Genomic DNA, 21,060 nt, shown 5'->3' with positions numbered 1-21,060 from the left:
AATTAAACATGGTAGGTAGGTTGCTCCAGTAACTACCATGGTATGTAGATAGTTGCACGCTGGTCCTGATGAATTGCCATCTGATCTCATGGACATTTAGGCAAGAAACATGTTGACCGTGATAGAGTAGAGCGCTAGTATCTTGAACAATTTGTTTCAGATATAAGTCGCCACTCTAGCTTGATTTTAATCAGGTGGGGGCCATCTCATTAAAATAGTTTTTGGACTACCCAACCTGTTTTAAATTCTCACCTTCCTCACACCACATCTACACTAGTCGTGGCCCCTCACCCACACCTCAACAAACGGCAAAGAACAAAAGATCTCCACTAAAGAGCCCCTCATTGGGTGCCCGTCGGGTATTTCAGCGCCGACCCGACTAGGAGCAGACCCAATGATGAAGCAGGACACCTAGCTGGCTGGGTGTGTGAGGGTCCTAGTTCCGAAAGGAGGCATTCCCTTTCTTCCGTCTCCCTCAAGGGCTACGTCGCCCCTAAGGGAGTCTAACATGGTTTGCCTCTCTGTACCTACCTCTATGGTGACCTGCTGAGGAGCTGTATACCTTTGTAGCATGTTGTTGCTTGGGTATTGTCATGACCTCCCCAAGTCTAAACTGTGATTCGTCGCCATCGCATTGTTTATTGCCAAACGTGAAGTGGCCATGAATTGGGGTTGTGCACAAAGCCCCACAGTTCACTAATGGTTGCGCAGTATGGTATATTGTAATACTAACAGTGACACCTACGCACAGTTACAGCCACCCTCCGCAAGGCCCTTAGATATACGGCAACTGTTTCAATCTTACATGCGTGAAACGCAGGGCACTGACAGCACTTCCACTCCGGCATGATACACTTTCAACTGGAATGGGATGCAGAAGGCAAATGTGGGGCAGTTTTGACTTCATAGAGTTGTGATACTAAATATGTACGTCGATCCTTGCTTCGACGACGATCTTCGCCTCGACGTCGCTAATGTTTTAGACGGCGATCGCCTGCGCCTTTCTCTCGACGACTATCTTCGCCTCGGCGTCGCTGATGTCTCCGGCGATCTCCTGTGTCTTACTTTCGACGTCGATCTTAGTCTCGACGTCGCTGCTGATTTCGACGGCGACCGTCCGTGCCTTTCCCTCGACGTCTACTTCCTTCTAGATGACGTCGACGCCGAACGGTGATGCTTCTCCTTAGACGCCGATCGGGGGTGTCCCACTTGTGGGACACCCCCGCGCCGCACGGCCACCAGCTGCTGCGTGTGCCCCTTGCCTGCCCTCTGCCTCGCTGCTGCCTCGTCTGCCGGCTGCCGCCGCTGTGGTTGTTTTTGCCCTTGTTTTGACGTTATTTTGTGCCTGCTTGGTTTAACTCTCTTTTTTTCCCTTGTTTTATCGTTTATTTGTGCCTGTTTTGTTGTAATTTCATTTTCCCGTGCCCTTGTTTTGACGTTATTTTGTGCCTGCTTGGTTTAACTCTCTTTTTTCCCTTGTTTTATCGCTTATTTGTGCCTGTTTTGTTGTAATATCTTTTTCCCCGTGTTTGCTATCCTTCCTTGCTGTCCGCCTACCTCGCCGCCCTCCGCCCTCCCTTCCCGCCACCGCCGCTTGTCCCCGCCCCTTTTTGTCTTCTGTAACCCTCCCCGCTCCCGCCTCCCAGCTGCTCCGCCCACCCGCGCACTTGGCCTTAAATGGCGACCGTGCGACGCAGGTGAGTGTGACCCACTTGTGGGACACCCCCGCGCCGCACGGCCACCAGCTGCTGCGTGTGCCCCTTGCCTGCCCTCTGCCTCGCTGCTGCCTCGTCTGCCGGCTGCCGCTGCTGCGGTTGTTTTTGCCCTTGTTTTGACGTTATTTTGTGCCTGCTTGGTTTAACTCTCTTTTTTTCCCTTGTTTTATCGTTTATTTGTGCCTGTTTTGTTGTAATTTCATTTTCCCGTGCCCTTGTTTTGACGTTATTTTGTGCCTGCTTGGTTTAACTCTCTTTTTTCCCTTGTTTTATCGCTTATTTGTGCCTGTTTTGTTGTATTATCTTTTTCCCCGTGTTTGCTATCCTTCCTTGCTGTCCGCCTACCTCGCCGCCCTCCGCCCTCCCTTCCCGCCACCGCCGCTTGTCCCCGCCCCTTTTTGTCTTCTGTAACCCTCCCCGCTCCCGCCTCCCTGCTGCTCCGCCCACCCGCGCACTTCGCCTTAAATGGCGACCGTGCGAACGCGCAGCGGCCACGCGCAGCGGGTGCGCCGATTGTGCGCCGAAGGCGCGCCAAAGGCAAGCCCGTCTGCGCCCGTCCGCGACCGGATCGCGTCCAGCGCCAGGACCCCTGGCCCTCGAAGACCCCGACCTACCCGCCTGACGTACTCCGCCGCCACCCTCATCGCTCTCAACACCGGCCGACTCCCAGAATGCCACCAAGCCACACCACGACGCACCCACGGACCTTTCAGCTGCCACGCCTGCAAGTTCTCCTGCATCCAGACCAGCCCCGCACCAGCACCCGCCATGTCGAACACCAGCAGCACCCACCTCAAGTGCATCCTGCTCAACACCCGCTCCGTCCACAGACACGCCATCGAACTCTGGAACCTCCTAGACGCCACAGCCCCTGACGTTGCCTTCCTCACGGAGACCTGGATGAACGCCTCTTCAGCCCCCGACATCGCCATCGCTATCCCAGAGGGCTACAAGATCGTCCGGAGGGACCGAAACGCCAACCAGATGGGAGGAGGCATTGCCATCATCCACAGGAACACCATCCGTCTCACGACCAGCACCGACAACACCCTGACCAGCGCCGAACACCTGCATTTCCAGATCCACACCAACCCGAACACCACCCTCAGAGGCACCCTGATCTACCGACCCCCTGGACCACGCACACAATTCAGCGAGGACATCGCCGACTTCGTCAGCCCGCATGCCCTCCCCTCCGCTGACTACATCCTCCTGGGAGACCTCAACTTCCATCTGGAAAACAACAACGACCACAACACCAGCACCCTGCTCGACAACCTGGCCAACCTGGGACTTAAGCAACTGGTGTCCACCCCCACCCACCTCGCCGGACACACACTCGACGCCATCTTCTCATCCAGCACAGACATCGACTTCAGCCACGCCACAGAGCTTCAATGGACGGACCACAGCTGCGTCCACTTCACCTTCAAGAGAACGACGACCCACCATCACCAGCAACAGGCCGCCCGCAGAAGCTGGAACAAGATCACAGCAGACCAGCTCGCCACCTCCCTGAGCCAGCACCCTCCTGCCAGCTCAGCGAACCCCAGCCAGGCCGCCGACAACCTCACGAAGTGGATCAGCAACTGCGCGGACGAACTCGCCCCGCTGAGGACCCCGCCTAGCAGACCCGGCAGCAAGAAGGCCCCATGGTTCACCGACGAACTCAAGAGCTCCAAGAAGAACTGCCGAGCCCTCGAGAAAGTCTGGAGAAGGGAACCGACACCGGACAACAGGACCTCCCACAAACTTGCCACCCGGAAACACCACCAGCTGATCCGCGCCGCCAAGAAAACAGCATTCAAGGACCGGTTGGACAACAACGCACACAACTGCAAGGAACTCTTCAACATCGTGAAAGAGCTTTCCAACCCCAGCGCAGGAAACAACGACATCACCCCATCGCAAGACCTCTGCAACTCCCTCGCCTCATACTTCCACAACAAGATCACGGACATACACAGTAGCTTCAACAACCAACCAACGCACACCATGACCGTCCAACCACCCCCCCCCCCCCCCCACCACCACCCTCCACGCCTGGACCCCGATCAGCACCGAAGACACCATCTGCACGATGAACTCCATCCACTCCGGATCTCCGACCGACCCCTGCCCTCACCACGTCTTCAACAAGGCCGACGCTGTCATCGCACCCCACCTGCGAGACATCATCAACACATCCTTCGACACCACCATCTTCCCTGAGAGCTGGAAACACGCCGAACTCAGCGCTCTACTCAAGAAACCAACAGCGGACCCCACCGACCTCAAGAATTACCGCCCCATCTCGCTTCTCCCGTTTCCAGCCAAAGTCATCGAGAAGACCGTCAACAAGCAGATGGCCGCCTTCCTCGAGACGAACGGATCCCTCGACCCCTCACAGTCCGGCTTCCGAGCCAAACACAGCACCGAGACCGCCCTCATCGCCGCCACCGATGACATCCGAGCCCTGATGGACAATGGAGAAACAGCGGCCCTCATCCTCCTAGACCTCTCCGCGGCATTCGACACGGTCTGCCACCGCACCCTAGTACGGCGCCTCAGCAACATCGGAATCCAGGACAAGGCGCTGGAATGGATCATCTCCTTCCTCGACGGAAGAACACAGAGAGTCCGCCTACCACCGTACAAGTCAGAGGCCTCCGAAGTCATCTGCGGCGTCCCCCAAGGATCATCTCTGAGCCCCACCCTCTTCAACGTCTACATGAGCCCCCTCGCAGCCATCGTACGCAAACACAACCTCAGCATAATCTCCTACGCCGACGACACCCAGCTGATCCTCTCCCTGACCAACGACCCCGCAGCCGCCAGATCCAACCTGCACGAAGGGATGAAAGAGGTAGCCGAGTGGATGACGTCCAGCCGCCTGAAACTGAACTCGGACAAGACGGAGGTCCTCATCCTGGGCTCCTCACCCTCCGCCTGGGACGACTCCTGGTGGCCTCCCGCCCTGGGCACCGCACCCAAACCGATGGACCATGCACGAAACCTGGGCTTCACCCTGGACTCCTCCCTCTCCATGACCAGGCAGGTCAACAACGTCTCCTCGGCGTGCTTCAACATCCTACGCATGCTACGGAAGATCTTCTGGTGGATCCCCACAGAGACCAGGAAGACCGTCACCCAGGCCCTCGTCACCAGGCGACTGGACTACGGCAACGCCCTCTACGCCGGTACCACCGCCAAGCTCCAGAAGAGACTCCAGAGGATCCAGAACGCCTCAGCCAGACTCATCCTCGACATCCCACGATCCAGCCACATCTCCGGACATCTGAGAGACCTTCACTGGCTCCCCGTCAACAAGAGAATCACCTTCCGCCTCCTCACCCACGCACACAAAGCCCTACACGACCAAGGCCCGAGCTACCTCAACAGCCGAGTCAACTTCTACGCTCCCAAACGCCACCTCCGATCAGCCAACCACGCCCTCGCCGCCGTCCCCCGCATCCGTAGAGCGACTACAGGAGGAAGGTCCTTCTCCTACCTGGCCGCCAAGACCTGGAACTCCCTCCCGACCGACCTGCGCCTGACCCAAGACCACCTCTCCTTCAGGAAGAAGCTGAAGACCTGGCTGTTCGAGCAGTAGCGGCACCCCCCCCCCCCCCAGCGCCTTGAGACCCTACGGGTATGTAGCGCGCTTTATAAGTGATTGATTGATTGATTGATTGATCGATGCTTTCTTGACGGCGATGCTTTCGACGACAAACGTCTGCGTTTCGCCGCCGGATCTTGCTTCGACGCTGACCTTCTTTTGGAAGCGTGACTCTCCCTTGTCTCCTCACCTCTCAACGACGATCCCGCCGCTGGAGTCTTCGACGCCGTGCTCGACGCCGATGGAGAACAAACAGGTATCAACTGCTTCGACGTCGACCACATCTCTGAAAGGCCATAAAGCCTAATCCTCTCTCTTTCCTTCAAAGTCCTCTTTGAAAGGTTTTTACAATGACGACAGGAAGCAGGAGAATGTGTGTCAGGTAGACAAATGATAAACACATCATGTGAATCCGAAGTAGCCTTCTTTTTACCACAGGATGGACAGACCATGAACAAGGAAGGCATTTTTGACAGAAAAAAGTTAGAAATCTGTCAGGAAAATCAGTAAATGCTTCACCAAACAGGAGAATATTTTGAATGAAGCAAAAAAATCACCAAAAATTGGTAAGTTCTTGACTAGAAAGTCAAGAAAGAAGAGAGCTGAATTCCAGGGTCCTGACTGAAGGAGCCGCAAAGAACAACTGACCCAACTGTCACCCCTGAGGCATGATGGGATCTTTGGATCAGGGCTGCCTTAAAGGCACGGTGCCAGTTTTGCTGTACAAGGCTTTTCAGTCTCTATGGTATTGTATTACAATGCAGCCTGCAGGCTAACAATGTTTATCTGTGTTTGGCACAGTGTTGTGTTTTCTTTTCTTTCTCATGAGTTTTGTCTCATTAAAAATAAAAATTAAAGAAAAGTAAGTTTTTAGGTGCATTTGTATACCTATGGTGTTTATTTAGATATTTATATCTATTTGGGAATGTTTACATTCACTATTACATTTTCTAGCCTACTATGGGGGCTGCATTGGTTTGGAAAAAAAAATGTGTTTATACATATACAGAGCTGTGTATATATATATGTGTTTTTCATATATAACTTTTATTATTTCCGGGGTCCCCGCACATGGGTGGGAATATTCAGTGCTTATGACTTTGATGAGGATACCCCTGGAAGAGAACTAGGATTACAGGTAATTAACTTATCCTTCTGTACCCATTGATTTATCTGTGTGCGAAGGTGGGTTGGTATATGCTGTCCACTAATTAAAGTGGGCACCATGTACCAGTCCACACGACCCTTATGATGTATAAGGTCAAAGATAACCTTTATTGAAAGCTATCCTTCAGGCTTAATCTCCAAGAAATGTAAAGCAGCTTGTTTTACCAGAATATCAGCTCCTAAATGAAAGGAGAACCACAGTGTTTATATAAAAATACGTATTTATTAATATAACGCACTCTACTAGTCTCTATGGGAGACTAGGGCATAAAGCACACAATGCTGAATCAATAGAACATTCTTAAATAGCACAATACACCGTGGGCTCCAGGAGGAGACCGATCCATATTAAAAAAAAATGGTATAACGACGACGACTTGACTAGACACAGTGCCTAGGGCACTTAGAATTGCTGGGACCACTAGGAACCACCCAGAGGAGTGTCAGAGGGAGCCCACGGAGGACTGGTGCCGTGAGGAAACACAGATGCGTGCTCCGCACAACTCTATGGGAAAGTCGCGGTTGCAAATTTAAAGTTTAAGGACACTTCTACGAGGACTTCGAGCAAACCCTTTGGAACATAGGAGGTTCTAAGCCCTACCCACCAGTGAGTACCGAGCTACCTGTGTTACCTATCCCAGAGATGCCGGGTGCATAGGTGTCAAGTGGTGTCAGGAACCTTCGTCGTTTTCAGTGGAGAGCTGCAAAGAAGTACTGCTGCCAGGAAGGAGAAGAGTGTCCCGAGGAATCCAAGCCTGGATTCAAGGTGAGAGGAACCTGAAAGCAGAGGGGACAGAGTCTGGGTCACTTCAGGTGATCAGGGGCTCAGTAGTCTAATGCCCACCGATGCCGGGTGCTTCAGGTGAGAAGGGGGGGGTTGCTTGACTCTGCAGCCACGGGGACCAGGAGACGTCTAGGACGACCAGGATCCGGAGGTGAGCTGTCCCACAAAGGATGTTGAGTGCTGAGGAGTCGATGTCGGCTGGAGCACCAACAAGCCTTGGCAAATGCACCCCACGCGGTCAGAGGAAACAGGTTGCAGAGTGGACCAGCAATATCCAGGGGACTCCCCAAGCAATGGAGAGTCATGGCACGTCTGGAGCAACCAGGTAAGTCCAAGAATTAACAAGGTGACCCTTGCCAGGAACCACAGGCCAACGGACCCGGGATCGCGAGGAGACCTCAAGCAAATCTGCAAAGCCCACAGGACACTCGGAGAGTGGAGGCCGGAAATCTTCAGTGCAAATACTGCTCAGGGTCGGGACTACACGGAGTCCAATGCACAGACGGAGGAATAGTCACTAAGCACATTCAACTGCAAATGTACGCGGGACACAGGGGTTCAGGTTGCACGGTCGCCACGAGGGATACTGGTCTCAGAATCGCTGAGAGGGCAGATCGACCTCGGGGACCTTCGGGAACCCACCTCCTGTGTTGCTGAAATCTTCAGAGTCCTCAGGAGCTCGGGAGAAGCAAACCGGTCAGATACGTTTAGGTGCCTGCTTTTGCGGGAGAGTAACTCCTTTACTCCAAGGGAGATTCTTCAGTCATCCAGCGTCGTGCAGGCAGTCTGTCAAGAATTCCTGTCATGCGAGGGGAGGAAAACGGTAACCAGCGTAAACGGACTACATCTCCCAGGATGCTTAGCGGTTGAGAGGTTATGTAAACAGGAGAGCTGTTACATAACTCAAGGAAAACACGCCCTTATGTAAACAGGAGAGCTGTTACATAACTCAAGGGAAAACACGCCCTATAAAGGGAGGAACCGGGAGGTACAAGGCTGTCGGATATTGTGTTTACACCGACGTACCTGCTTCGTGAAGAGCAGTGTTCCGGAGTGGTGCTCCAGTAAGGCAAGAACGGAGGTAGGTCGAGTCGTTACTCCCTGGGCCGTGTCTTGCCCCATCGTCACCTGTGAAGGACCCGGAAGCTCTACCGGTCAACCATTGAGCTTCGCTTTTTGACTCGGCTGAGTCAAAGCGCAGTGGCGCTTTTGCTGGTTGGAGTCGTAACTCCCAGCCCGACCAGAGATACAGGGACTGCCAGCTGTAACGCACACCAGGAGGTGTTTGCCGCGTTACAGACTCGGAAGTCCACAGGATCGATCGAGCGGCTGCTCTCGGTTCAGTCTTCTTGCTTTTGATTGGGGTATCGGTGACGCATCACCAGGAGGTGACTCCGCGTCCCGGTGCAGTCTGAGGAAGAGGTTGAGCGGCTGCTCCCTTCAGGTAGAGACCCCGGCTGGGTGTTTCCCTGACTCCTCGATTCTCCCCAACACTCGTCGTGCCCCTCACAGCCTACCGATTGGCATTGTCGGCCATTTCATTTCTGCCCTCTGTTGGCATACGCCGGGATCGGCGTATATGCAGAGGACGGTTAGGACCATCCGTGCTGTGGGCTGGTAACGTACTTAGCTTGGAGGATTCCAGTGACTATAACTTTTGTTTATTTGTTGTATTGTTTTTGCCTTCATTAAAATAACTAACCCTTCACAAGTGGTTGCGTCCTCATTATCGTGTCTGTTAAACGATCCTGAGACGTTCAGGGCGTTACACAGTCGAAGTACTTGGTTTCTTCTTAGCAGAATCTTGTACAGGTAAAATCTAAAGTCCTGTAGTCAGGTAACCCACTTTATACCCATGGGAAGGGGTTGGAAAGATTCTGTGAACCCTCCTAGGGAAGGGGCAGGACAGTGGGGTGGCTACACCCATGTCCTTTGTCCAGTTTCGTGTCAGAGCAGGAGCCAATGGCTCCCAGTACTGGTTTGAGCTGAACTATGCACAGGGACACCAAATGTGCCCCCAGTGCAGACTTTCTGGCACTCAGAGAATGCACCCACTCGGCCCCAATACACTAAATCCTGTCTGGGAGGTGGTTACACCTCCCTGTGACAGGATGCCTATTGGCATGCCTTCCTCTGCGTGAGCTTGGCTCAGTAGCAGGAGGACAGACCCGTGTCTGTGGCTGGCAGCATCCATTTTGTGCTGCCCAGGTCGCGGAAGCTGGTACCGGGTTGACCGGTGACCCACATATGTGCCTTTAGGAGGGTGGAATCATACCTCCCACACCAGTTACTGGTGTGGCGCATGATTCCAAGGTGTTTGACACCAAACACAACAGGTTTCTAAGCAGCCGTTTTTAAGTTAGCATTTACCGTGAGGTTATAATGCACTTAAACATATTGGTCTGGCTAGGTCACAGACAACCCCGGAGAATGGTTTTCGAAGGCTGCAGAGGGGCTCTGCTCATGCAGGGGCACCCTCTCATGTAAAACCCAGCACCCTGCCTTCAGGACTGTTAAGGCCTGCCCTAGGGGTGACTGATAGATATTTAAGTGTAGTGATTTAGATAGATATAGTGAACCTATTTCTCAGTAAGTGGTGCAAGAACCATCTTACACAGTCTGCAGTAGCAGGCCTGTTGTGTCCATTTAGATGGCCTCTCATGGGTGGCATAATACATGCTTCAGCCCATGGGAGAACTCTGGGGTGCCTATGCCCTGGGTACATGGGGTAGCATATACTAGGGACTGATAAGAGTACCCCAGAATCCAATCTAGAGTGTACCTAAAGTACATGCATTGCAATTAAAGGGAGAAAGCAGATCGACTGGGGTCCTGGAGAGCAGGATTTCAGTCAGACTAGGCCAAAAACAGTGTGATATCAGCAAAAAGTGGGGGTAACCAGAAGAAGCAAATACTACTTTCCTACACTCTGTAATAACAGTCTGCTACTTGTTCAGCGATTTCCCTTGTACGGGTCATTCTCTGCATTGCACTGTAGCCTTTTTATTCAATATATATTAAAATCAATAAAAAGAATTAAAAAAAGATATGGTAACTTGATTACTTTTTAAGCATATCAGAAAAATTACTTATAAATTGTGTAGTTAATAAAAATCATTTAACCATAATGTGTTTGCCCTAGCTTATTTGATAAGCTTTAATTTTAAGTATACCAATGTTGAAATGTTTGTGCCTTTCCTCTCACAGGTTATACTTCAATATAACTAATGCACAGTAAAGTTTCAATTGGAAATATATGTAATTGGGCAAAATCAATACAATGAAAAGGAACTGCAAGTATTTCTCACAGCATTAACGAAGTAATATTGGCCATTTTTTCTACACCCTCTTTAAAGACACTCTAAATAGATGGCAAATACAGTTCTAATTATTGAATGCATATTGTCTGCAAGCTCATGACAATCCACATACATGGATAAATCTTTGTGTTATGTCCTATAAGTCTCTTCTTTGTCCCACCAGGTATGATAAATTGCTGCTTTTCTTTCCGCAGCTATAGCATCTCAAGCTAACGTAGAATTCAGACGGACTGGATCACAGTTGTCCACAGACACCATGGTCTCCAACCCCATGTTTGATGCCAATGAGTTCCCGGATAATTATGAAGCTGGAAGAGCTGAGGCATGTGGAACTCTCTCTAGGATATTTTGTAGTAAGAAGACTGGAGAAGAGATATTGTCTGCTTATCTTTCTAGGTATTTAATTTTGACTCCTTTGTGATTTCAGGTTTTTTTTTAGGTATACATGGATCGCTCCAGGTGTTTGCAGGTTGCCTGTGACTTGAGATGTTGACATTTATTATTTAAACAGTAGTTTATGTGAATATTTAAGTTGCAAAATGTTAACTGTTTTAATTGTGCTAGTTAATTTTAACATTTGAAGCAAGTTTTCCTTCTAGGTTAAAGTTCTGGAAGTGTGCAATAAGTTGGACAACAATTTGTACATGCCTCTGGTTACATTTATGAATATGGAGTTGGAGACCTGTGTTTGTAGATGGGGAGTAAACTTGTAGAAATAGGATTTGAGGGTAATCTACTTACAGTGGCTATGAAAACCTTAAAGTTATGATTTGACTAAGGGTTAGGGTATACAATGAAAACATTAGATTGCCCTGGACAAAGTCTTGTGGGAATTCTTAAGATTGGAGAGAGCAAGAAGAACCAAGCTTTGTGGAAAAAAACAGCTCAGAGATGGGGTAAAAGCCAGTCTAGTGCCAACTCTGCAATGCCAAGATTGCATACGGTGTGTAGTATGGGGTGGGTGATCAATCATGTCAGTGGCTGAAGAGAGAGAAATATGAGATTTGAGGAAAGGTTATTGTGATAAATTGTTGTTATGGAACTGGATACACGTGAGAAGGCCTTTCTGTAGAGTGGGGAGCAAGAAAAATCGATTGAAAGGGATGGAGCCGGTTATGAGTAGTAAGAAATATGGTGAGTTAGATTGACACTATTCTTTCTAAGATTTTGGAGGAAAACGCGAGTAGGGAGCTTTGTAGCTACACATGGATGAGGTCTAGAGGCTTCTCAGAGATGTCTAGGCATCATTAATGGACATGCCATTCTATGGCTCTTGCCTCTTCGGTGAGAAAGTGGACTCAACCCTGGAACCTTTTAAGGAAAGCTGTGCTACAGTGCTTTCACTGGGGCCTACTGCCCCTACTAGATCATTTTCTCAGCAATTTTACTCCTTTTTTGGTTACGCCCAGGGTTTCCAATTCCACTGTCACCAGACCTCACCCTCTGCACAACAACCGTCTCAGACATTTCGTGGCCAAGTCTGCAGCAAATAGAGACAGCGTTTAAGACAACCTGCAGCTCAATCTATCACAACCGCAAAACCACTTTAGTGTATCCTTTGACGTGCACTCAGACTGTAGGAGGAGGCATCATACGTTTCCTCCAAGGCTGGCTAGACATCACTTTGGACACAGAGGCCTGCTAATTTGTCAAGCGGGGTACACCTTCCCATTTCATTCTACCAGTCTGCATCTGCCACCTCCATCAATTTGGCTTTCGGAGCAACGTGTTTATTTTGAGGGAGACAGTGCACACTTCTGGACAAAGTAGCTATTGAAAGGGATCCAGCCTGAAGTAGGAACAGGGTGTGACTCCCACTTCCTCATTGTGCCGCAGAGGATCCTATTCTAGATCTTTGCCCTCTCAACACCTTCCTGTGAAAGGACGAATTCAAGATGCTCATGCTGGCTCAGGTCTTTTTTGCCCTGGATCCCAGAGACTGGATGATAGCGTTGGACCTGCAAGATACGTTTCGATATTCTCATTCTACAGACTGTACTTGCAATTAGTTCACAGAGGGCCAGGAGCATTTTCAGTTTACGGTACTCCCCTTCGGCCTTATCGGTGCCCCTCAAGTGTTCACAAAAGGTATGGCGTTGGTTGCAGCACACATTCAGAGGTTGGGTGTACCAGTCTTCCCGTACCTTGACAACTGGCTGTTGAAGGCGAGCTCACCTCAGGCAATTGTAAACCATCTCCAGACAACAGCCAACTTCTTAACCTCATTGGGGTTCACCATCAACCCACCAATTTAATACCGGACTTCTTCAGCGTGACTTTCCGCTATACGATGCAGTTTCATTCCTATCCCCGAGCGGAGAGTCCAGGTCTTTCAGTCTATGATACTGATGTTTCAGCCTCTGTCATAATTCTCAATAAGGATACCTGTGAGGCAACTGACATTTTTGGCCTTTTTCATCCTGCTGGTCGACAACTCAAGATGGCACATGCGGCTCTACAGTGTGATCTGAAGTACCAGTGGACCGATCAGATTCCATCATTTCATCAAGGTTTAGGAGGAGAATCTTTGCAAAAGATCTGCATTGGTGGCTGGTAGACAATGATTGGGCCATTGGCACACCCCTCTGCTTACCCCACCAGATGCATCGCTATTGGGCTAGAGTCCCATTTGGGTGAGGTGGAGATCAGAGGACTCTAGTCTCGTACGGAAACCGGACTCCACATCAATCTGTTGGCTGATTAATGGTTGGCAGGAAGGCCTACAACGCCAAAGGGTGTCTGGTACAGATTCGCACAGACAACACTACATCCATGTGGTACTGCAACAAACAGGGCGGAGTGTGGTCTTGGGTCTAGTCCCCGGAGGCTTTGTGCCTTTGAAGGAGGCTGACTCACCCAGGGATTTCTCTGGTCGTAAACACCCGGTAAGGTCTCTAAATGACAGGAAAAACTAACTTGGTTGCCAATACCTAGTAGATCACAATTGCCAGTTACACCCAGGGGCACATGGGGTTTTCCTGCAATACGGAGATTCATGGTTTGATGTATTTGTCACTGCTGAGAAACACACAATGTCAGCGTTTTTGTGCACTAGAGTTCCCAAGAAGGCTCTCTGAGGCAAATTCCACCTAGAGTGAAGCTCTCCTGTATGCCTTTCCACCTCTACCTCTCCTGGCTCGAGTTATGAAGAAGGTCAAGACCGAGCAGGCCCAAGTCATCCTGATGGCTCTGTATTGGGCCAGGATAAAGTGTGCTATCCAGAACTCCTGGGTGTGACCATCTGTCGTCCAATCAAGCTGCTCTTTGGGAGGCTCTACTGCCACAGCAACAGGGCATGGTGCTGTACCTGATCCACCGCAGTCTGCACCTTAATGCGTGGAGATTTAGTGGCAGTATCTAGTCTCGTTCGATCTTCGTCCCAGAGTCCATGTAGTCCTGGCAACCAAGCACCAGCCTACTGAATCAGTATGCACCGGGCACTGGGACAAGTTGCGGGTTGGTATGGCACCAGTCATATTGACGTGCTACAAGCTAAGCTGTGCGAAGTGTTGTTGTTTGTTTTGTCATTAGCCCAGTAAGGACTTGCGTTGGCATTGTTAAAGGCCGTTTGTCAGCTCTTTCAGTTTTTTTAAGGTTCCCGGATCAGCTTTTTTTTTGTTTAAATGATTTGTGATGAGATTTCTGAAAGGTTTACAACATATATTTCGGCCAAAGCCTTTAGTGATGCAACAGTGGGACTTAAATTTGGTTCTCACTTTTCTAATATGTACCCATAAGAAACAATGCACAGTTGTCTACATCGTTTGACCCTGAAATCGGTCTTTCTGGTTGCGATCAAGTTAGCCAACTGCATGAGTGGGCTGCAGGCACTCTTGGTCCAGCAGCCTTAAACAACATTCTTTCTACACAAATTGGTGTTGAAAACTTGAGATGCATTTCTGCCGAAGGTAGCAATACATGTCCACGCCAGGCAGGCTATCACCCTTCAGACTTTTTGTTCTGCCTCACTGCTTGAAAGAGGAAAAGAAACTCCATTATTTGAGCCTCCTCAGGAGAGCCCTCAGTTACTACATTAATCATATCAAAGATTAACTGTTTGTTGACTTCTCTGGAGAAAACAAAGTTAAGGCAGTACAGAACAGAACCATCTCTAGGTAGACAGTCACTAGTTGAGAAGCAACTACCTGAAGGATTGAGCCAAGGCTGCCTGTACTGCGCTATAATGTGGAGTGCCTGTCTTGGATATTTGTCAGGCTTCTACATGGGCATTAGTGCACAAGTTCACAAGGCACTATTGCCTTGACAGTAAGGTCTGTAGGGACGGGCATTTTGCCTGTTCGGTAGAGCAGGGCCTTTTTGTCTGAGCCATTCCACATACCCACCACCAGGGAAGGTACTTCTTTGGTTCCTGTTCAAAAGTTGAAAAATCTGTAGTTAGAAGTATCCATCAGATGAAAAAGTTGGGGAGGGACCGCCAAGAAGCATCGCACCTGAGCTTTTTTGCTGGGCTCCCACTGGCATATTTCTGTTTTTAGGTACATAGGCCTGTAATTCCTGTGGCCGACCATTCAGGGGGGACCATGGTGACATCAGAAGCAAATAAGGCAACACCGGAATGTGTGAGCGTGGCCACTGCACCTCGGGACGCTGGTCAATCACAAAAACCAAAATGCTGCCGTGACTCATTACTGATGCCAAGCCCGCTTGAGAGAAGCCTGCAACGATCCCCTCACTCCTAAGGAAGGCTGGGCTTTTCTTACACCTTACACCTGACAGGTACCGGCTGGTAGCTGGAATAGCTCGAGGGAGCATGCATATGAGGAGCACACGTGCCACTCAAGCATGAGTGGTAAGCCTGCCCAGGTGAGGGCTGGGGCATGACTGGGAGACTGCATCGGTTCACCGTACTAGAAGGGAGTGCAGGGAGCACACTAGGGCTGACAACTGCAGGTAGGTGACAGCTGTCGGCAAAGCTCCGCAGGATGGGGGGGGATCCGTAGCCTCTATCCCATCAGAGAACATAAGGACGAGTTAGGGAGTGGTAAGGGAAAGGAGTTTCAGAAAAGTGTCCCAGAAACAGAGGAACTCAACCACCCAGACTTCAAACTTCTAAAACAACCATAATAAACCCCCTACCCCCAAAATGATCAGTGCAGCGGGCAGGCCCCAGGAGCAATCCCTTTGTAAAGAGTATCAGAACAAAGTGTGTACAGGCCCTGGGTAATAACTCCATGGGGGCCGGTGAGACTTTTGACCACAATGTCCTCAGAAAAAGGAAAACCCACAAAGACCTCAAGCATTAAGGACATGCCCAACAAAGAATAGATAAAGGAGCAGAGGGGGATTCCTCTGGCTTGCTTGCCATGGGTTCCCAACACGAAGATAACTTTGTGCGACATGCACCAGTTAGGAAAGGCGACCTCCTTTCCCTATTACAGGAGTTCTGCAGGAAGTTCTTGTCTTAGAAGCAAGCCATTACCAATGCACTTGGGGACATTGACAAGAACGTGCAACAGTCTGAAGAATGACTGGAGTGGGTAGAGTCTGATTATGACAAACATGCAACAATGCAACATGTAACAAGACATGTCTCGCACAGTGGCACAGATGGAAACAAACAAAAAGAAATGTTTGACAAGCCGAAAGACATGGAAAATTGCTCTAGGAGAAATAACATCCGCATACGCGGTATCCCAACAGAGATTGTGAACCGAAACTTAAACCGGTTTGTTTTGGACCGCTTTCAACATCTGCTACTAGAGTGTCCCGGACAGTATGTATCTGGGTGATACAGTTTTTTTTACTTTCCAGCGAAAAAGGAATTTAACTCTGGATGTCCTCACCTGGATTTATTTTTTCAAAGATAGAGGCCATCATGTCAGCTGCCCACTGACAGGAGCTGGTGGTTTTCAGGGGTAGTTTACTGATACTCTTTCAAGATCTCTCTGCTCAGCCTTGGTGCGACGGAGTTTGAGCATACATCCCACCTCAAAAAAGAGGGAATACAATATCTCTGGGGGCACCCTTTCTGCTTATTCTTCATGTAAAAAGGAATATCATTTAGGTGAGGTAGATCCGGGAGGCAAAAAATACACTGGGGTTTTGAACGGATGCTGATCAACACTTTCCTACTGGCTCTCAGGCAACGAGAACCCATAAGTCCAGCACCAACAAGAGACCACTGTGATGCCTACCGGACCGGGAGGAGTGTTCACCCTCATCCTCAGAGGACCAAGAACTAGCAGAGGGTGCCGGGGCTCCGACGTGCCCTGAGATTTGCTTTGTGGACTGGCGGTGGCGTGAGCCCTGCTCATGCCCATATTTTCTCCTGCAGGGCAAGGCAGCACCTTGTTTGGAGGGCGGCCTGGGCCCTGATTTTGGGGGGAGGGCAGAAAACTATTAGCGGTACTGGTGGGGGTCGGTGATTTCTATGTGAGCTAGCCGGAGCCGGAGCTGGTGAAGGCTGCAACTTTGTGACTCACTTTTTTTTCTCCTTTGGTTTCTTATTTATGTTCTTATCTGAAAGAAACACGTAGTGATAGATTCCTTACCTTAGAATTACCCCCAGGCATCGGGTTGGATCTGGAAAGTTTTCGTCAGCAGTAACCCTGCGCGTCGGAAGGTGGCGTCGTGCGGCTCCGTGTCCATCGTTTATTATTTATTTATTTAAAGGTTTTCTATAGCGCGGGCTAGACCTAGGGGTATCGGTGCGCTTTACAGGAATGTGAGGAGGTACAGTATGAAAACATTTGAGCAAAACAGGAGCCATTATAACAAAGAAAGCATATAAAATACGAAGTCTATATTAAGCTAACGTGGGTAGTGAGAACTTAGGTTAGGGAGGGTGGGTGTTTGTGAGAGCAAAGAGAAAAAGGGAGGGGAAGAAGAGAAAAAGGAGGGGAAGACGTAAGTAGGAGTTAGGGGAGTAGCAGGAGTAGTAAATCAGTGGGAGGTCGTGCGTAGGGCTAGGAGTCATAAGTAGATAAAGAGAGCAGCTGGGGAGGGTGGGGGGAAGAGTAGCATAAGGGAGGGGGGATTGGTAGGAGAAGGTGGAGGGGAAAGAATTGGAGCGCGGTAAAGGGGGACATGACGTGGTCGCAGCGCCTGAGATCAGTGTCGAAGGTAGGAATTAAGGACCCCAGTATTTGTTGAGGAGGAACAATTTGAGTTCTTTGTTGAAGTTGAAGTAGGAGGGGTTCAGCGTAGGTCTTTAGGCAGGGAGTTCCAGATGGAGGGGGCCTTACCGGAGAAGGAGCGAACTTGAGTGCCTTTCTTCTTAAACAGGGGGGGGAATAGGAGTGAGAGCGTTCGTTTTCCTAGTCAGTCGTGCGCAGCCTGCTTTGTGGAGTTTATCTGAAATGTAACTTAGGGTGTTTTGGTGAAGGACTTTGAGCGTGATACATGCGATCTTATAGGTGGATCTGCCTTCGATGGGTAACCATTTGAGGGTTTTCCGGGCGGGGGAGATGTGATCGAAACGTTTGTAGTCGGAGATAAGTCTAGCTGCTAGGTTGAGCACAGATTTGAGTGGAGCGAGGTGGACTTTAGGTGTTCCAGCGAGGATAGCGTTGCCATAGTCGATTGTCGACAGGACCAACGATTGGACATCGTTGGCGTCGTGGTCGCCGAGATGACGTCGCGGCAGCTACTTAGACGCCGGCCTCGCGAGCTGACGTCAGTTCCTTCTTTTTCCGCACCAGCAAGCGCAGATCGGCGTAGAGCAAGTACCCCCAGTCACTTTTTGAGTGAGTTTTTACGAGGCCTTTTGTCTCATTTCTTCTGAGTTGATAGACTCCTGGTGTCGTAGGGATGCCCGGTTTTAGGAACTGCGGGGACTGTCACTGTATGATGTCGGTGACTGACCCCCACCATGTGTCTCTTCTGCCTGGGGTACGACCACAAGTCCAAGTCGTGCCCCGACTGCTGGGCCATGGCGCCGAAGACTTTGCAGGAGCTGTCCCGAAAGCTGCTGGAAGTCCATCAGTCGGCTCTGCGCCGCTCAAGGTCTCGGTCCCGTGGGAGGTCGAGGGACCTGTCGCGGAGCCGTCGCCATCGTTCATCTGGATCCAAGTCTTCGCACTCTGGGTCAGGTAAGTCGAAGCATTCCAAAATGAAGTTGAGGAAGCGTCGTCGCTCTTCGACTTCGCGGCTGAGGGTGCGGGTGGTGCCACCCCCGCGGCTGCGGCGGAGCCTGCGATGTCTCCGCCAGCCTACCTGCCGGCCTACCCGCCCTTTCCGGGTCCGTCGGCGACGCCTGCTCAGGTGCAAGAGTTTCTTGCTGCCATGGCCCGACTCTTTGGGCCGTCTGGCCCCGCCGGTGCTCCTGCGGGCCCGACTGGGGGTCCTGTCCTTCCATCGCCGGTGGCTTCGGTCCCGGCACCCCAGGACCCCCTTGGATCCGGGTTCGGCTCCCGGGCGACACCGGTTGACCTCATAACACCACCACCGGCTGGAGCAGCTTGGCAAAAAGCAGTTTTCATCTGCCAGCTTAGGGCTGCGGTCGGTTAACACCGCATGCCTCTTGGGCCATTATTCCCACTCTGTGTGGGACACGGATGCGCAGGTGCTGCCCCAATGTCCGGAGGAGGCCCGGACAGTACTCTCCCAAGCTATAGCCGCTAGGAGGGATGCAGCTAAGTTCACCATTTGTTGTGGGCTTGATACCGCTGACTCGCTGGGCAGGGCGATTTCCACAATGGTGGCACTTCGGCACCACGCCTGGCTGAGGACAACTGGCTTCTGAGGGGATGTCCAGAACACTCTGATGGATATGCCCTTTGATGGCATTCGCCTTTTCAAAAATAAGGCAGATAGTGCGTTGGAGCACTTTAAAGACTCCCAGGCTACGGCCAAGTCTTTGGGCCTGTCGGCCACTCGCCCTCCTCTGCCTTCCGCTTTTCGCTCCTTTTGTGGCCACGGAAGGGGTGCTCCAACATGTTCATTTCAGAGCCACAGGCCTGCGCAGCAACAACCTCAGCGCGGACGTGGGAACTGCCGAGGCGGTTCTGGGGGCCAGCGGGTGGGTCAGTCCACATCCACCCCCGCAGCATCCACTTCCGAGCCTTCTTACTCCCTCCTTTCAGGCCCATCAGACGCCAGTGGGCGGCAGAATTCGCCATTATCACCCCCCACTGGCGCGACATCACCTCGGACAGGTGGGTGCTGCAAATTGTCTGAAGGGGCTACTCCCTCCTCTTTGAGATTACCCCTCCAGCCATGCCACCTCAATGTCACCGCATGTTGGGGGACCATTTTGCACTTCAGCAGGAAGTCACGGCCCTCTTCGCCAAGGGGGCCATCGAGTGCGTTCCTGGGCCAGAAGTAGGTCGTGGTTGATATTCCCACTACTTTCTGGTTCCCAAGAAGGACAAAGGCCTGCGTCCTATCTTGGACTTCAAGAACGTCAACCGCTTTCTCCGGAAGGAGAAGTTCAAGATGTTGACGCTAGCTCAGGTCTTGTCTGCTCTCGACCCTGGAGACTGGATGGTAGCATTGGACTTGCAAGACTCATATTTCCACATCCCCGTCCTGCCGGCCCACCGGCGTTACCTGCGATTCACGGTAGGCCATGAGCACTTTAAGTTTACAGTGCTCCCCTTTTGGCCTTACCAGTGCCCCTTGAGTGTTCACTAAGGTGATGGTCGCAGCTCATCTGCGCAGATCAGGGGTTCCAGTCTTCCCCTATCTCGACGACTGGTTGTTGAAGGTGGGCTTGCCCCAGGCAGTCGTCTCCAACCTCCCGACTACGGCCGACCTCCTGCATTTGCTGGGGTTCTCCATCAGTGTGCCGAAGTCTCACCGGAGTCCTTCTCAGAAGCTCCTCTGCATCAGAGCGGTTCTGGACTCTGCGCAGTTTCGGGTTTATCCTCCCGAGCAGCGAGTCCGGGATATTCAGGCTATGATTCCGATCTATCAGCCTCTATCCCGGGTTTCGGTCAGGATGACCCTCTAGCTCCTGGGCCTGATGGCCTCCTGCATCCTGCTGGGAGATCATGCCAGATGGCATATGTGGGCTCTGCAGTGGGACCTGAAGTTCCAATGGGCACAGCATCAGGGCAACCTATCCGATCACGTCCAGATCTCAGAGGGCACTGTACAACAAATGCAGTGGTGACTCACGAATCGTGATTGGGTCAATGGCAGATCCCTCTCCCTTCCCCATCCGGAGCACACAGTTGTGAAGGACGCGCCCCTCCTGGGATGGGACGGCCACATGGGAGAGGCGGAGATCAGAGGCCTCTGGTCTCCGGCAGAGTGCGGGTTCCACATGAACCTTCTGGAGTTTCAGGCGATCCGGCTTGCACTGAAGGCATTCGTTCCCTCTGTCCGGTGAAGAGTGGTGCAGGTGTTCACGGACAACACCACCGACGTGGTACTGCAACAAACAGGGCGGGGTGGGGTCATGGACCCTATGTCAGGAGGCTCTGAGCCTCTGGAACACATGGGCGTTTCCCTGGTGGTTCAACACCTGGCAGGTTCTTTGAATGTCAGGGCGAACAAACTCCGCCGTCGCTG

The 21,060-nt window shown here is 51.2% G+C and overlaps 1 protein-coding gene across 6 annotated transcripts in view; it reads left to right on the top strand.

Annotated features, from left to right (window-relative positions):
• The window catches only part of RALGAPB (Ral GTPase activating protein non-catalytic subunit beta), a 2,310,294-nt gene that overhangs the window by 397,896 nt on the left and 1,891,338 nt on the right, over nt 1–21,060 (top strand). For all 6 annotated transcript variants that reach the window (XM_085618929.1, XM_085618931.1, XM_085618928.1 and 3 more), the window contains exon 10: nt 10,779–10,980. In XM_085618929.1, coding sequence (XP_085475055.1) covers nt 10,779–10,980 — 202 coding nt within the window. The remainder of the gene's footprint in view (nt 1–10,778; nt 10,981–21,060) is intronic.

This window comes from Triturus cristatus, chromosome 7 (assembly GCF_964204655.1).
Source record: "Triturus cristatus chromosome 7, aTriCri1.1, whole genome shotgun sequence".
Classification (NCBI taxonomy): Eukaryota; Metazoa; Chordata; class Amphibia; order Caudata; family Salamandridae; genus Triturus; species Triturus cristatus.
This window is presented reverse-complemented; position numbering and strand designations above follow the sequence as displayed.